Source organism: Myotis daubentonii, chromosome X, assembly GCF_963259705.1.
Source record: "Myotis daubentonii chromosome X, mMyoDau2.1, whole genome shotgun sequence".
In the NCBI taxonomy this organism is placed as follows: Eukaryota; Metazoa; Chordata; class Mammalia; order Chiroptera; family Vespertilionidae; genus Myotis; species Myotis daubentonii.
The window spans coordinates 39,765,698-39,779,032 of NC_081861.1; the positions used below are offsets into that span (position 1 = coordinate 39,765,698).

At 41.5% G+C, this 13,335-nt stretch overlaps 1 protein-coding gene across 7 annotated transcripts in view; it reads left to right on the forward strand.

The window, feature by feature from the left end:
• The window catches only part of TMEM255A (transmembrane protein 255A), a 77,967-nt gene that overhangs the window by 34,483 nt on the left and 30,149 nt on the right, over nucleotides 1-13,335 (forward strand). For 4 of the 7 annotated variants that reach the window (XM_059679483.1, XM_059679477.1, XM_059679479.1 and 1 more), the window contains 2 exons: nucleotides 2,424-2,586; nucleotides 9,190-9,333. In XM_059679483.1, coding sequence (XP_059535466.1) covers nucleotides 2,424-2,586; nucleotides 9,190-9,333 — 307 coding nt within the window. The remainder of the gene's footprint in view (nucleotides 1-2,423; nucleotides 2,587-9,189; nucleotides 9,334-13,335) is intronic. The other 3 variants (XM_059679478.1, XM_059679480.1, XM_059679482.1) reach the window with 1 other exon arrangement.

Below are 13,335 nucleotides of genomic sequence, written 5' to 3' on the forward strand. Positions count from 1 at the left end.
GTATTAATGGTCTTTTGCTTCATAGCTCAGTAAAAAATATTTCAATAGCTACTGAATCCACTCAAACAGAAACCAAACATATATTCTCTACAATTATTTAATATTTTTAAATGAACTGCTGATCTATCATGTGATGGCCTGTGCCTTTAAAGCATTAATGCCTTTAACAACAAGATTCAAAGTTAAATCTTGTTGCCAGTGGCTGGCTCTTAGAGGGGAAAAATATATAGCTGTTTTGGTGGGGGCTCTTATTATGTGCTGGAGTGCTGCTTTTATACATTCTCTAATTAAGTCCCCCAGGCCCAGAAAGGTTAAGAAAGTTGCTCAGGGTCAGACCGCAAATAAGTGACAGAGCCAGGGTTCAAATGCAGTCCTACTCCAGAATTTGCTATGCCATACTGCCTATCTATATGTACTGCCAGCCTGCCCTCAGTGTCTTAGGAGGTAGGCATAGAAAATTTGGGGGCAGTCAGAGCTAACTCTCAAGCCTCTCCCGGGTCCCTACAAGCCCACACTTTCCCTTACACCCAGGCCTATCCTTTCCAAGGGGATAGTCCTTGTCCAGCTGTGCCTTTTTGAGTTTAAGTAATCTGTGTGTCCTCCCTGCCCCATCCTCAGGACTGAGTACAGTGCCAACTAACAGAAGACACTCAATGTATGCTTATGGATGGTCTCTTCAATTATGTTCTGGAAAATACTTAAATCCAATTAAAATTCTGATGAATTGCAATACCTTTAAAATTCCACAACGGCAGCTGACTATGTAAAACAGTGGTTCTCTAACATCAGTGATCATGTTAACACAGATTCCTGAGCCTCACCTGCACCCCCCCCCACACACACAAATTCTGCCAAATTCAGTAGGACTGAGGCTGGGCCTAAGCATCTGAGTGTTAACTAGCTCTTTCTCAAAGACATATAATCATACACAAAGACACCCATAGGCACACACAAATAATGCACTGACACACAGGCAGACACACATACACACAAACACAGATGATTCTGACCCAGGCTGTCCTGTAACCACACTGATTTCAGTTTGTTAGTGAAACACCGATTTTAAGGAATCCTAAGATAAATTCATCTGTCAGGTTTAAAAGTCTTTTCTTGTGTGACTAATCCCTCCCTGATTCATTCTGAAGGTTAACCTTTAACTTTTTTCCCTTTTTTCATTTTCAGCGTTCTTATAGCAGGGGAGTCACGTGTAATAACCATCTTGATGCCAGGACGTTTGGTTCTGACTTTCATTTTATGAATCACAGTGTTTTAGTATTATTTTTTAAAATATATTTTTATTGGTTTCAGAGAGGAAGGGAGAGGGAGAAAGATATGGAAACATCAATGATGAAAGAGAATCATTGATCAGCTGCCTCCTGCACACCCCCTACTGGGAGTTGAGCCCGCAACCCAGGCATGTGCCCTTGACCGGAATTGAACCTGGGACCCTTCAGTCCATAGGCTGACGCTCTATCCACTGAGCCAAACCAGCTAGGGCTGTTGGTGTTTTGTTTTGTCTGGAGAAAGGAAACACTATATCTTTGAAGCCTGAATTCAGATCCCAGCCCTTCCTCTTGCGATTTGAGCAAGTTCCTAACCTCTCTGTGCTTCAGTTTCTTCATTGGTAAAAAGGGAATAGTGATAGTAACTACCTCACAGAGTATTTTAAGGATTTACTGTGCTGTCTAATAGAACTTGATGTGATGATGGAAATGTTTGTAATCTGCTCTGTCCGGCACAGTAACCAGCCACTAGTGTGGCTATTGAGCATGTAACACGTGGCTGATGAGACTGAAGAACTGAATTTTAAAAATTTTACTTTATGTTAATGAATTTAAATTTATATAGCCACATGTGACTAGGAACTGCCATATTAGCACAGTTTTAATGAATTCACATATGTAAAATCCTTAGCACTGTGTCTGGCATATTGCCAAGTGTCAATAATGTCATCTACGATTAGTGTTAGTGATAACAAGTGTTTCTCTAGCAGGTAGTAGTTTTTTATTGTTGATTTTTTTAAATATATTTTATTGATTTTTCACAGAGAGGAAGGGAGAGAGATAGAGAGTTAGAAACATCGATGGGAGAGAAACATCGATCAGCCGCCTCCTGCACATCTCCCACTGGAGATGTGCCCGCATTCCAGGTACATGCCCTTGACCAGAATCGAACCTGGGACCCCTCAGTCTGCAGGCCGACACTCTATCCACTGAGCCAAACCGGTTTCGGCATATTGTTGATTTTTAATAAACAGCAATCACACTTGGATTTATTATAATATCTTGCTCCCCACGTGCATTCATACCTGTGATATCCCTTACAATAGTTCACCTGTTTTTCATTGAGCTGGGTGGTAGCCAAAGCCCTAGGGCCCAACCTGCTCCCCTAGGACTGACTGAAGTGTGCTTCTCCCTGTCCAGCAGGGTGGAAATTACTGGTGGGTACTATGAATACATCGATGTCAGCAGTTGCCAGGACATCATCCATCTCTACCACCTCCTCTGGTCTGCCACCATCCTCAACATCGTCGGCCTATTCCTGGGCATCATCACTGCCGCTGTCCTTGGAGGCTTTAAGGACATGGTAAGGAAGGGTCTTCCCTTTCCACAGAGGCCCCTGTTGGGGGTGAGAGCCAGGCTTGGGGTAAGGAACAATGGGCATATTTTGAAGGGAGGAATCAGAAGCAATTGCTTCAAGCATGTAACTGCCTTCAAACATCTGCAAATATTTCTTGTTAACATGAGTTGCTTGTGTTCTTATGGTACATTCTGGGGTGGAAGGAGAGGAGGGTGTTATAAATTCTCTGGTTCATTCTGGTTATGTAAATACTACAGGCCCAGTGCACGAAATTCGTGCAAGGGGCTTGGCTCTCGCAGCCCCTGCTTTGGCCGGAAGGTCGTCCAGAAGGACATCTGGAAGGTCATTCAGCTGTCCAGTCTAATTGGCATATTATGCTTTTATATAGATAGATAGCCTTTTCAAACTCTCCCCCACCCTAAACATACTTTTAGCAGAAACCTTTTTGGGTAGTTTTTCCCCTAACAGACTTGGGGAGAGATGGAAGGCAAGAGTTGGTTTTTCAAAATCTTTATTGTTGAGAGTATTACAGATGCCCCCCCTCTTTTTCTCCCCATTGCACCTCTACACCCAGGTCCTGTGGTTTTTTTAGCTACAGGTAAGAGTAATGGTAGTTTCCTCTTCTCAGGAATTTCATCCTGGAGTTTCTCCAGAAAAAGCATCTGGACTCTTTTTTTTAACTCCCCCCCCCCCGCCACTGCCCCACCCCCTGCATTTGAAGAGCCAGCCCTGGGCTAAGCTGCTTGCCAGGTCTTGTCCTCAACCTCAACCTCAGCCTCCCCACATACCCTAACCTCTCTTTCAACTCTTTTCCATCTTTGTGTGTGTCTGCAAAGGCACACCAGGACTCAGCACCCAGTAGGTGCTTCATAACAGTGGGCTCCTTTCTTCTTTGGTTTTTAAAGCATTTCTAAGCTTTTATTTACTTATTTAATAAACCTTGATCTCAAATTATAGAGATAATAGCTTTAGAACTTATTATCCTCCTGGCTTCCTATGAGAATATAATCAATTGAGGTGCTTAAAAAAAAAAACCCAGATTCCTGGGCCCCCTCCTCCAGAGATTCTTATTTAAATGGTCTAAATTGAAACCCAGGCGATTCTGATCTACAGCCAGGGCTGTGTACTATTGCTTTAAAGGAATGTCCCTCATGTGTTTAGGGAATTATTTTGTACCTAAAAGCGGTTTTCCTTTGACCTCAGAAATGAGACAGATAACCTCTAGGCCCTTGGTTATTTCTGTCCCATTTTGGGGTCCCTGAGGAACAAGAACCTGAAATGCAGTTTTAATTTGACTCTGGACTGTCAAAAGGCTGGGTAATAGAAAATGAAAGATGGGCTAAAAAAATACTGCAGTTTTGGGCAGCAAATCCCTGGCAGAATCATGCTGACTGGAAGCATTGAGTGTTCCTGCTGGTGACCTTAAGTCAAGAGAAATCCTTTCCTGTTCATGCCCAGCCTGTCTGTCTGTTTCTCTCTCTCTTTCGTATGTGTACTTCTCATTCCCATGCCCCTTTTTCCATTCAGGAAAGCCCAAGCACAGAGGAGTGGGGGAAGCATCAACAAGGTGGGGCCCTCCGAGGTAGAAGGAGGAGGAAGAAGGAGGAGGGAGAAGGATTTCCTGTTTGGACCTGAGGGAACTTTGGGTGTGAGAGCGGAAAAACTGTTTCTGGGTTGGGGCTTTTTTGGAAAAAAAGAATGTCCTTTGTTCTTGAAAAATTTCCCCAGGGTATAGGTGAAAGCCAAATCTGAAATAGGCTGGCTGGTGGAGAAGCTCCTAGGTTGGTGAGTTGAGGAGATGGGTCATGAGGACCAGTGTGAAGAGTACTCTGAATCATTCCTAGAGCATTCAGACATGGGCACAAATGGAGTGGATGGTGGCTACTTGGTAGTTTCAATGGGGTTCCTGGCAAGGACCCCTGTCAAGACTCAGTGGACCATTGATGTCTAGGTTTATTTCTGATTCATAACTTCACTGTGTCCTTGGCTCTCTAGGGGGAAAGGGAGGGTTGTTGATGGTCTGTCCTCATAGGTGGCAGCAATGGCCCTGTACTCTCTATGAAGTGCTTTTGCACAATTACTTTCTCCGCTCTGCTAGTAACTTGTGAGGTAAGTAAGTATTCCTGCCCCCATTTCACAGATGAAGGGCCAACAGAGGTCAAGTGACTTGCCCAGAGTTAAACAACAGAGCTGGGACTGGAGCCCAGGTTTCTCAGATGCCAGAGCCTTTGCTCTTTCTACTCCATCCCAGCTTCTCTTAACTAGTATTTGGATAGCCCTTTCTAATTCTACAAGGGTTTTAACAGAAATTACCTCCTTTGTTTCGATGCTTTAATTTCAAAAAATTAAAGCAAGTTGTTTACAACTATTGGGAGCTTCTTTAATAGTAGAGGAGGAGAGCAAGGGAAATTTTGTTCATTATCAAATGCCAACCAAGCCCAGGAACTCAGGCAAGGACCAGTGAGGAAAATGAAAGATGAAAGCAAAGAACAGGGGGGCAAGATATTTGATTCATAAGGTGAGAGAACACTAGTAGGAGTGTAAGATGGGGCCACCATGGAAGAATTACTTAGCTCGCTGTATTAAAATTATACATGGTGTAGAAAATCCTGGAACATCAACCAAATGAACCTAACTAAAATCCTCAGTCTAGGTCCAAATGTGGCTAGTGACTTTCGATGTACCTTCCCTCTGAGTAGAATGGCCTGAGGTCTGCACAGAGACTCAGGGGTGCTGGCTAATGAAAGCCATTCCCTAGGGAGTGAGGATAGGAGCCAAGGGCTGTGAGCTGGCAGTCCTCAACAGGATCAGCTAGGAGCCACCATTGCCAGAGTTGTGGGATCTTGAAAGGAAAAAGGACAACTTCATTCCCTGACCAGAGGTGCTTGGTAAAAAGGATCCTAAAGAAATGTTTGATAAAGTATTTGCTGACCAAAGCTATAAGGATTAGAAATATATCTTGCAAAAGTGATAATGTCATTTTCTCCTAATTGTTGTCTCTGGTTTGGAGTAAAGTGGGGAGGAATAAAAGTGGCATTCTTTCCAAAGTCTGCAATTATTGTCTCAGAACAGACTCCGTTTTATCCAGACTAGATTGCTTTCAATGTTTCCTGTACTACCTAGCAGCCTTTATTTCACTGGAGTTTAGAATGCTACTGATCAGTAATGGGGGTCTTATAGCTTAAACTCCAGAAATTTTAATAGAAATACACACATTCCTATATACACACACAAATAGAGACAGTGCCCAGCTCTTGATTATCCATACAAATGGAGAAGGTGTCGATGACATGGAAATGGAAAAAGTATTTAAATTTATTGTAAAAATATTTAAATGTATTGTAAAATCAGAATTATTGCTTTAAAACATAACAAGACCATTATTTGGGGCCATCTCTTTTGCTCCTTCCTTGCCCAACTCTTCACTCTATCTTCCTTCAATCCCTCATCTTATCTTATTGCCCTGTCCATTTTCTCTATCTGTCCTCTACTCTGACTTTCTTCTCTCTGTGGCTTTTCAGTGTTCATTCAATCTTCCTCTAATATTTTGTCTGTGTTTCTTTCTCTATAATAGTCAACTTCTTTTCAAAGATTATCCTGGCCCCCTGGACTTGGTGAACACACACAAAAAAATTTTTATAGATAGAGTTTACATTGCGTGATGGTTTCTCTATAGTTAGGCTTAATTTCTTTGCATAGAAGAACTTTGCAAGAGCTGGAGGGTATGTTTGTTTATTTGTTTGTTTGTTTGTTTCTTGGTGGATATTACTGAGATTTCATTGGTGACCTTTCATTTTTAGGAAAAGAAATATATGAAAACAAAGTAATGACAATGATAAAGCACTGAATCTAGAAATACTCTAATTGGATGCCAAGTTATAGAAATACTAATTATCTTCTTACCTCTTTAACTCAATACAAATAATTAATTCATTATTTGTTGAATTACTACATCAAGAATTAAAATTGGCCATAGGTTAGCTATACAGTTGGAAAAGATATTTGGAAGTATTTGGTTGTTGTTCTGAGAAAATACACAATGAACCATTGATCTATTATGATGTATTTGATAAACCATGCTATTGTACCCAAAGCATTAGCAGCCAAGTATAAGCATGTATTCTGATAAAGATGGATAATGACTATCTAATCCACCTTGGTTAGTCAAATCTCTTGATTATAGATGTGGGTTTTTTTAATTGACAGAAGGCCTAGGGAATATGATTTATGGGACTTCCTCCAGGGATGAAATTTATTCTTAGAATTCTGGTGGAGAGGTAGGGGCATTTCTGAGCACTCTTTCTCTGTAAAGCAAATAAAGCTTTGGGATCCAAGATCTCAGCTCTCTCCCACAAATGAGAGAGGCTAACAAACATTTCTCTGGTTGCCTGTGAGCTGCATCATAATGACTGAGGTTTGTAGCTCTTCAAGCCTCCTAGAAATGTAAACAGTAACCCACACCAAAGAAGAGAGCAACAGAACTGTGTTGAAACTTGCTATAAGGGAGTTTCCCCTGCCAACACCCCAATATGGTTGCCTGTGCCACTGCCAAAGCCTGCCCACACATTTTTATAACTTTGAAAGTAAGCTGCTGCTCTCTATTAATATAGAGTATACTAGAGGCCCAGTGCATGAAAATTCCTGCACTCGGGAGGTCCCCTCAGCTCGGCCTGAGCCCTCTCACAGTCTAGGATATCTCGGGAGATGTCCATCTGCTGGCTTAGGCCTGCTCCCTGGGGGGATCGGGCCTAAGCTGGCAGTCAGACATCCCTCTGGCAGCCCAAGAGCCCTTGGGGGATGTCCACCTGCTCGTGGGGGGGGGGGGGGGGAGCAGGCCTAAGCCGTAGTCGGACATCCTTAATGCTGCCGAGGAGGCAGGAGAGGTCAGCCCAGCTTGTGGCTGAGTGGAGCTCCCCCTGTGGGAAGGCACTGACCACCAGGGGGCAGCTCCTGTGTTGAGCGTCTGTCCCCTGGTGGTCAGTGCGCATCATAGTGACCGGTCTTTCTGGGTTGTTCCGCCCTTAGGTTCAGTTTGCATATTACCCTTTTATTATATAGGATGTGTACCAGAAACAAGACACATTGATTTTGAAAACAGCTCTTGATTATCCATACAAATGGAGGTTTCAATGACATGAAAAATGGAAAAAATGTTTGCCCCACACCTTGACCCATGTGGCACTCAAAAGATACAAATCACAATCCTCTTTGGGAACTAATGAGCTGTGATGACTTCCTTTAGCAATGCTTTGGCCCTGTTGGGAGCAGGACTCCCATCCGGGACAAGATTAGCCTTAACCTTTAAAGGGCTATACACATCACCATATTAAAATAGTATTTAATTTTTTCTGCATTATTTTGTTTGCAAAAAATAATCAGCATACTCTGCTTGGTCTTTCATGGTTTCTGTTCACTGCTAGGGTTTTGCCTCCAGCCTGCAGGGCTGATGAAAAATAAATACACTTCATGTCTATGTGGGAGCTCCTTCAAAGGATTGGAATCTACCAGAATCCTCACAACTCTTAAAATCCCTTTGTGACCCAATACATTTTTTCGTAGCAAAAGCAGTAGTCTGTTCAGCCTTGTCTATTTGACATTGTGTATTTTGGATCTTTTTTTTTCTTCTTTATTTTTTTAAATATCACAAATAAATAATTTTAACTTTTCTATAGGTTTGAATTTTTCAAAATAAGCTGAGGGTAAATGACACAAGTATTCATATTAGTTGTAAAAACTCTGGCTATATAACAGAAAGTGAAGAGTCCTCATTTACCTCCTACTACTATTCCCCTTCCCAGAGATAACCACAGTTAACAATGTGTTGTGAATCTTTCCAAATTAATTTCTTTTCATTTACAAATATACATATATAATTGTTTGGGTCTTTATTTTTTACATAAATTGGGATCATGCTATATTAATATAACATGATGGCTTCCTTTTTATTTATTTTTTTGATTTTGGAAAGAATTTATTCTGAGTCAGTCCATTGTGTATCTCCCAGATATTTTCATGTTTCTTGTAGTGATTTGTTAGATGTGGTGGCTTCCTTTTTAAAGACTTATTTTTTAGAGCAGTTTTAGGCTTTCAACAAAATTGAGAGGAAGATACAGAGATTTCCCATATACCCCATGCCCCCACACATACATAGCCTATTATCAACATTCCCCACTAGAGTGGTACATTTGTTACCAAGGATGAACCTATATTGACTCATTTTAATCACCTAAAAGGCCATAGTTGACCATATTGTTCACTCTTGGTATTGTACATTTCAGGGGTTGGATAAATGTATAATGACATATCCATCAGTGTAACATCATATAGAGTATTTTTACTCCCCTAAAAATCCTCTATGCTCCACCTACTAATCCCTCCCCACAGCCTCAACCCTTGGCAACCACTGATCATTGTCTCTATAGTTTTTCCAGTGGCTTATTATTTTTTTTATTTAACAACATATCCTGGACAACTTTTTCTGTCACTAAATTATTTATCAATAATGGTTATTTCTGCATGGTATTCTGTAGTACAGATGTACCACTGTTTATTTAATCATTTTCCTAGTGATGAACTTTAATGCTGTTTCTAATGTGTGGTTTTCTACAGAATCCAACTCTCCCGGCACTGAACTGTTCTGTTGAAAATGCCCATCCAACTGTTTCTTATTATGCTCGTCCTCAAGTGGCATCCTACAATACCTACTACCATAGCCCTCCTCACCTGCCACCATATTCTGCTTATGACTTTCAGGTATGTTTTGAGGAAGAAAAAAAAAGAACTCTCTAATACCCTTGCTCTCATTCATGTTCTCTTGTTCTCTCCTTAGTCATGGAACCTCCCTAATATGTATGAGGTAGCAGGCTCTCTGTCCCTGATGGCTTTTAGCAACCTTTGGATACCAGTGACTAGCATAAGGACTATGTAGGCATGCAAAAATAGGATAGATGGGAAGGGCAAGAAAGACATAACTGGAGAAGAAACAGAGAGATGGAAGAATAGAGGAAAGATCAAGTTATCTCAAATTGCCTTTCCTTCACCAAGGAGAAGATGGTTCTCATTAGTACCTCACCATGGACCCCTGTCCAATAGTGGCATTTTCTATTTCTCTGCCACAGGAAGAGACTTCATCCTGATCCTTAGCACAAAGACATTCTGAGCCACACACGGGTTTGAATCAAATCTGTAAGAATCCCTTCTTTTTCTCCAGACTTCCTAACTAGGACTACACAGAGAAAATATTTTTATAACTCCCCCCTCTCCTTTGTTGTCCTATTATCAAATAGGTCAGGAATAATGTTACCAAATTTGCACTTTCCCTATTTTCCTTTGAGCTGAGACTAAGCACAGAAAAATGGAACAAAAAAAAATGGCTCTTAATTAAAAGGAATTCATTGTGTGCAGAGCACTTTGAGAAAACAAATGAAACGATCCTTTAGGCATTTTTAGTGGTGGTAAACTTGGCCACAGAAAACTAGAATTACATTAAAATCTGGTTAATTCAAAATTTGGGAACCAAAGGCAATATCTTTGAAGGACGGGAGGCTCATAATGAATTTACTTCTATTGATTAAGAGCCCATAAATGCTCCAAGGGGACATAAAAGCAAGAGTGTTTGGGTGCTTCCAGTTAAACAGCTAGTTTAGAAATGCAAAACCCTTGGGAAACCTAATTTTAGGTTCAGATTAACAAAATAATTGAAACTAGAAAACCCCATATAGTTGAATAAATCATATTTTTGTTTGGGTTAGATACAGTTTGGGGAGGTCTAGGACTCTACATTGCAATAGTAATACTGTTGACCCTTAAACAACACAGGTTTGAACTGCACAGGTCCACTTATACGTGGATTTTATCAATAAAGAAACAGTCAGCCCTTTGTATCTCAGGATTTTGCATCTGTAGATTCAAGCAACCACAGATGGAGAACAGTATTTTCCATCTGCGATTGGGAATCTGTGGATATGGAGGGCCAACTGTCTGCATTTTCCTATGCCATTTTATATAAGGGTTTGAGCATCCGGGGATTTTGGTATTCGGGGGGGAGGGGGATGTCTTGGAACCATTCCCCATGGATATCAAGGGACAACTGTACATATAGTATGAACATGGACTTGTTCACTGTTATAAAATACAATACTAGAACCAGGAGGTGTCCATTAAAACTTGGAAAACATAATGTTAGAAATTGTTTTAGAACCTACATATTCGCAGGTAAACAATTCAGGGAACTTATTACCCAAATAGATGATATAAACCGGAAAATGCAGGTATGTTCAAAAAGTGCATAGATAATTTCAGTTGTAATGGAGGCAAAAAAAAAAATCCTTTAAGAGAATGAAAGGATGTTAAAGCCAACACGAGGAGGGTCATCATTCTCTTCAGTCCCTGCAATAAAAAGTCATCCTGAGATAGAGGGGCAATACATGGATTCAATGAAGAGGCCGCCTCCATTTTTTTTATATCAAAGTAAACCATATTGATTACAGGAATATTCACTTTATAATGAGCCCCTTAAGTAGTAACAATGATCTCCCTGGTGATGATGGTTGCTGCAAACTCTAAGATAGGAAGCACTGAGAGGAACCAAGATGGCGGCATAGGTAAACACCTGTACTTGCTGCCTCGCACAACTACATCAAAACTACAACTAAAAGACAAAACGGATATCATCCAGAACCACGGGAAGACTGGCTGAGTGGAAAGAGAAAAGCGCATTGAGACTGGTAGGAGGTGCGGAAGTGCGGAGGTACGGAGGCGCGTGCGAAATGGGCTGGCAACTGGGTGCACTGTTGTCTTTTTCAATTGGGAGGGAAATACAAGCTCCCGAGTGCTCTGAACTCCAGTTCTGGGAGAGACTCTGGGGACCCAGACTCATACGGGGAGAAACTGGACTGTCTGGCACTGGGACAGGACAGGAGGGTGGCTTTCTCGCAGAGGTGCTTGCAGCGATCATTGTTCATGCACGGGGTTGCGGGACACAGAGACCCAGGGACCTCTCCGGGGCAGGGCTGACTGTCAGCCATTGCTGTTTGCTCTGCCCTGGTGATTCCCTGAGACCCTGCCCCACCCAATTTACAACCCCACCCAAGCTGTGTGTAGAGGCTTTTGAATATGAATGGCCTGTCCTTTTGCAATTTAAAACCAAATAAACTGCAGCTGGGTCAGAGAGCCCCAGAGCTTCCAAAATAAGGCCTAAGGCTCAACAGCAGCCTGCATTGCTTCACAGCTGGGCCTCATCTGGGCACCTCCAAACCCCAAACAAAGAGGAGGATTCTGTAGATCTCTCTGTAGCTCCTGCTGGGTGACCACAGGCAGTGGCTGACTTTGCACCTCCTTGAAGATCCAAGAGCCAGTGTACGCAGTGGTCAATGTGAGACCATACCAGATTACAACTCTTCACATCCATAAGAGACACACACTCAAGAGGCAGACTCAGTGAGCACCAAAGCCCCACTGAAGCAAGTCCTGCCCCATAAGGGTATCTCCAGCATAGCAGTTCTCCCATTGTAGACACAGCTGGTCCTCACAGCCAATTGGCCTGGAAGTCAATTCCTCCCAGTGATACCAACAGCAGTCAAGGCTTAACTACAACAAGACTGTGCACACAGCCAATAAAGGGGTGCACACAGCCTCCCTAATTACCACCTTAGGTAATTAGGGAGGCTGAGCCACTGGGCCCTATAGGACACCTAATACACAAAGCCACTCTATCAACACAGGGAAGCAGACAAAATGCGGAGACAAAGAAACATGTCACAAATGAAAGAAATGGAGGAAAGCAAACTACTGGATATAGAGTTCAAAACCACGGTTATAAGGTTACTCAAGAATCTTCTAGAAACCTCCGAGAAATTCAGTGAGACCCTCAAGGATATGAAAAGGGACCAATTAGAAATGAAGCATACAATGACTGAAATAAAGAATAATATACAGAGATCCAACAGCAGACTAGAGGATCACAAGAATCAAGTCAAAGATTTGAAATACGAAGAAGCAAAAATCACTCAACCGGAAAAGCAACAAGGAAAAAGAATCCAAAAATATGAAGACAGTGTAAGGAGCCTCTGGGACAACTTCAAGCATACCAATATCTGAATTATGCGGGTGCCAGAAGAAGAAAGAAAGAAAGATATTGAAAACCTATTTGAAGAAATTATGACAGAAAACTTCCCCTACCTGGTGAAAGAAATAGACTTATAAGTCCAGGAAGTGCAGAAAACCCCAAACAAGAGAAATCCAAAGAGGACCACACCAAGACACATCATAATTAAAATGCCAAGGGCAAAAGACAAAGAGAGAATCTTAAAAGCAGCAAGAGAAAAACAGTTAGTTACCTACAAGGGAGTACCCATATGACTGTCAGCTGATTTCTCAACAGAAACTATGCAGGCCAGAAGGGAGTGGCAAGAAATATTCAAAGTGATGAATAGCAAGAACCTACAATCCAAGATTACTCTACACAGCAAAGCTATCATTTAGAATTGAAGGTCAGATAAAGAGCTTCACAGATAAGAAAAAGCTAAAGGAGTTCATCACCACCAAACCAGTATTATATGCAATGCTGAAGGGTATTCTTTAAGAAGAGGAAAAAGAAGAAAAAGGTATAGATAAAAAGTATGAACAACAAAGTCACAACAATTACATATCTATCAACAAGTGATTCTCAAAATCAAGTGAATAAAAAATCTGATGAACAGAATAAACTGGTGAATATAATAGAATCAGGCATAAAAAGGGAGTGGACTGACAATT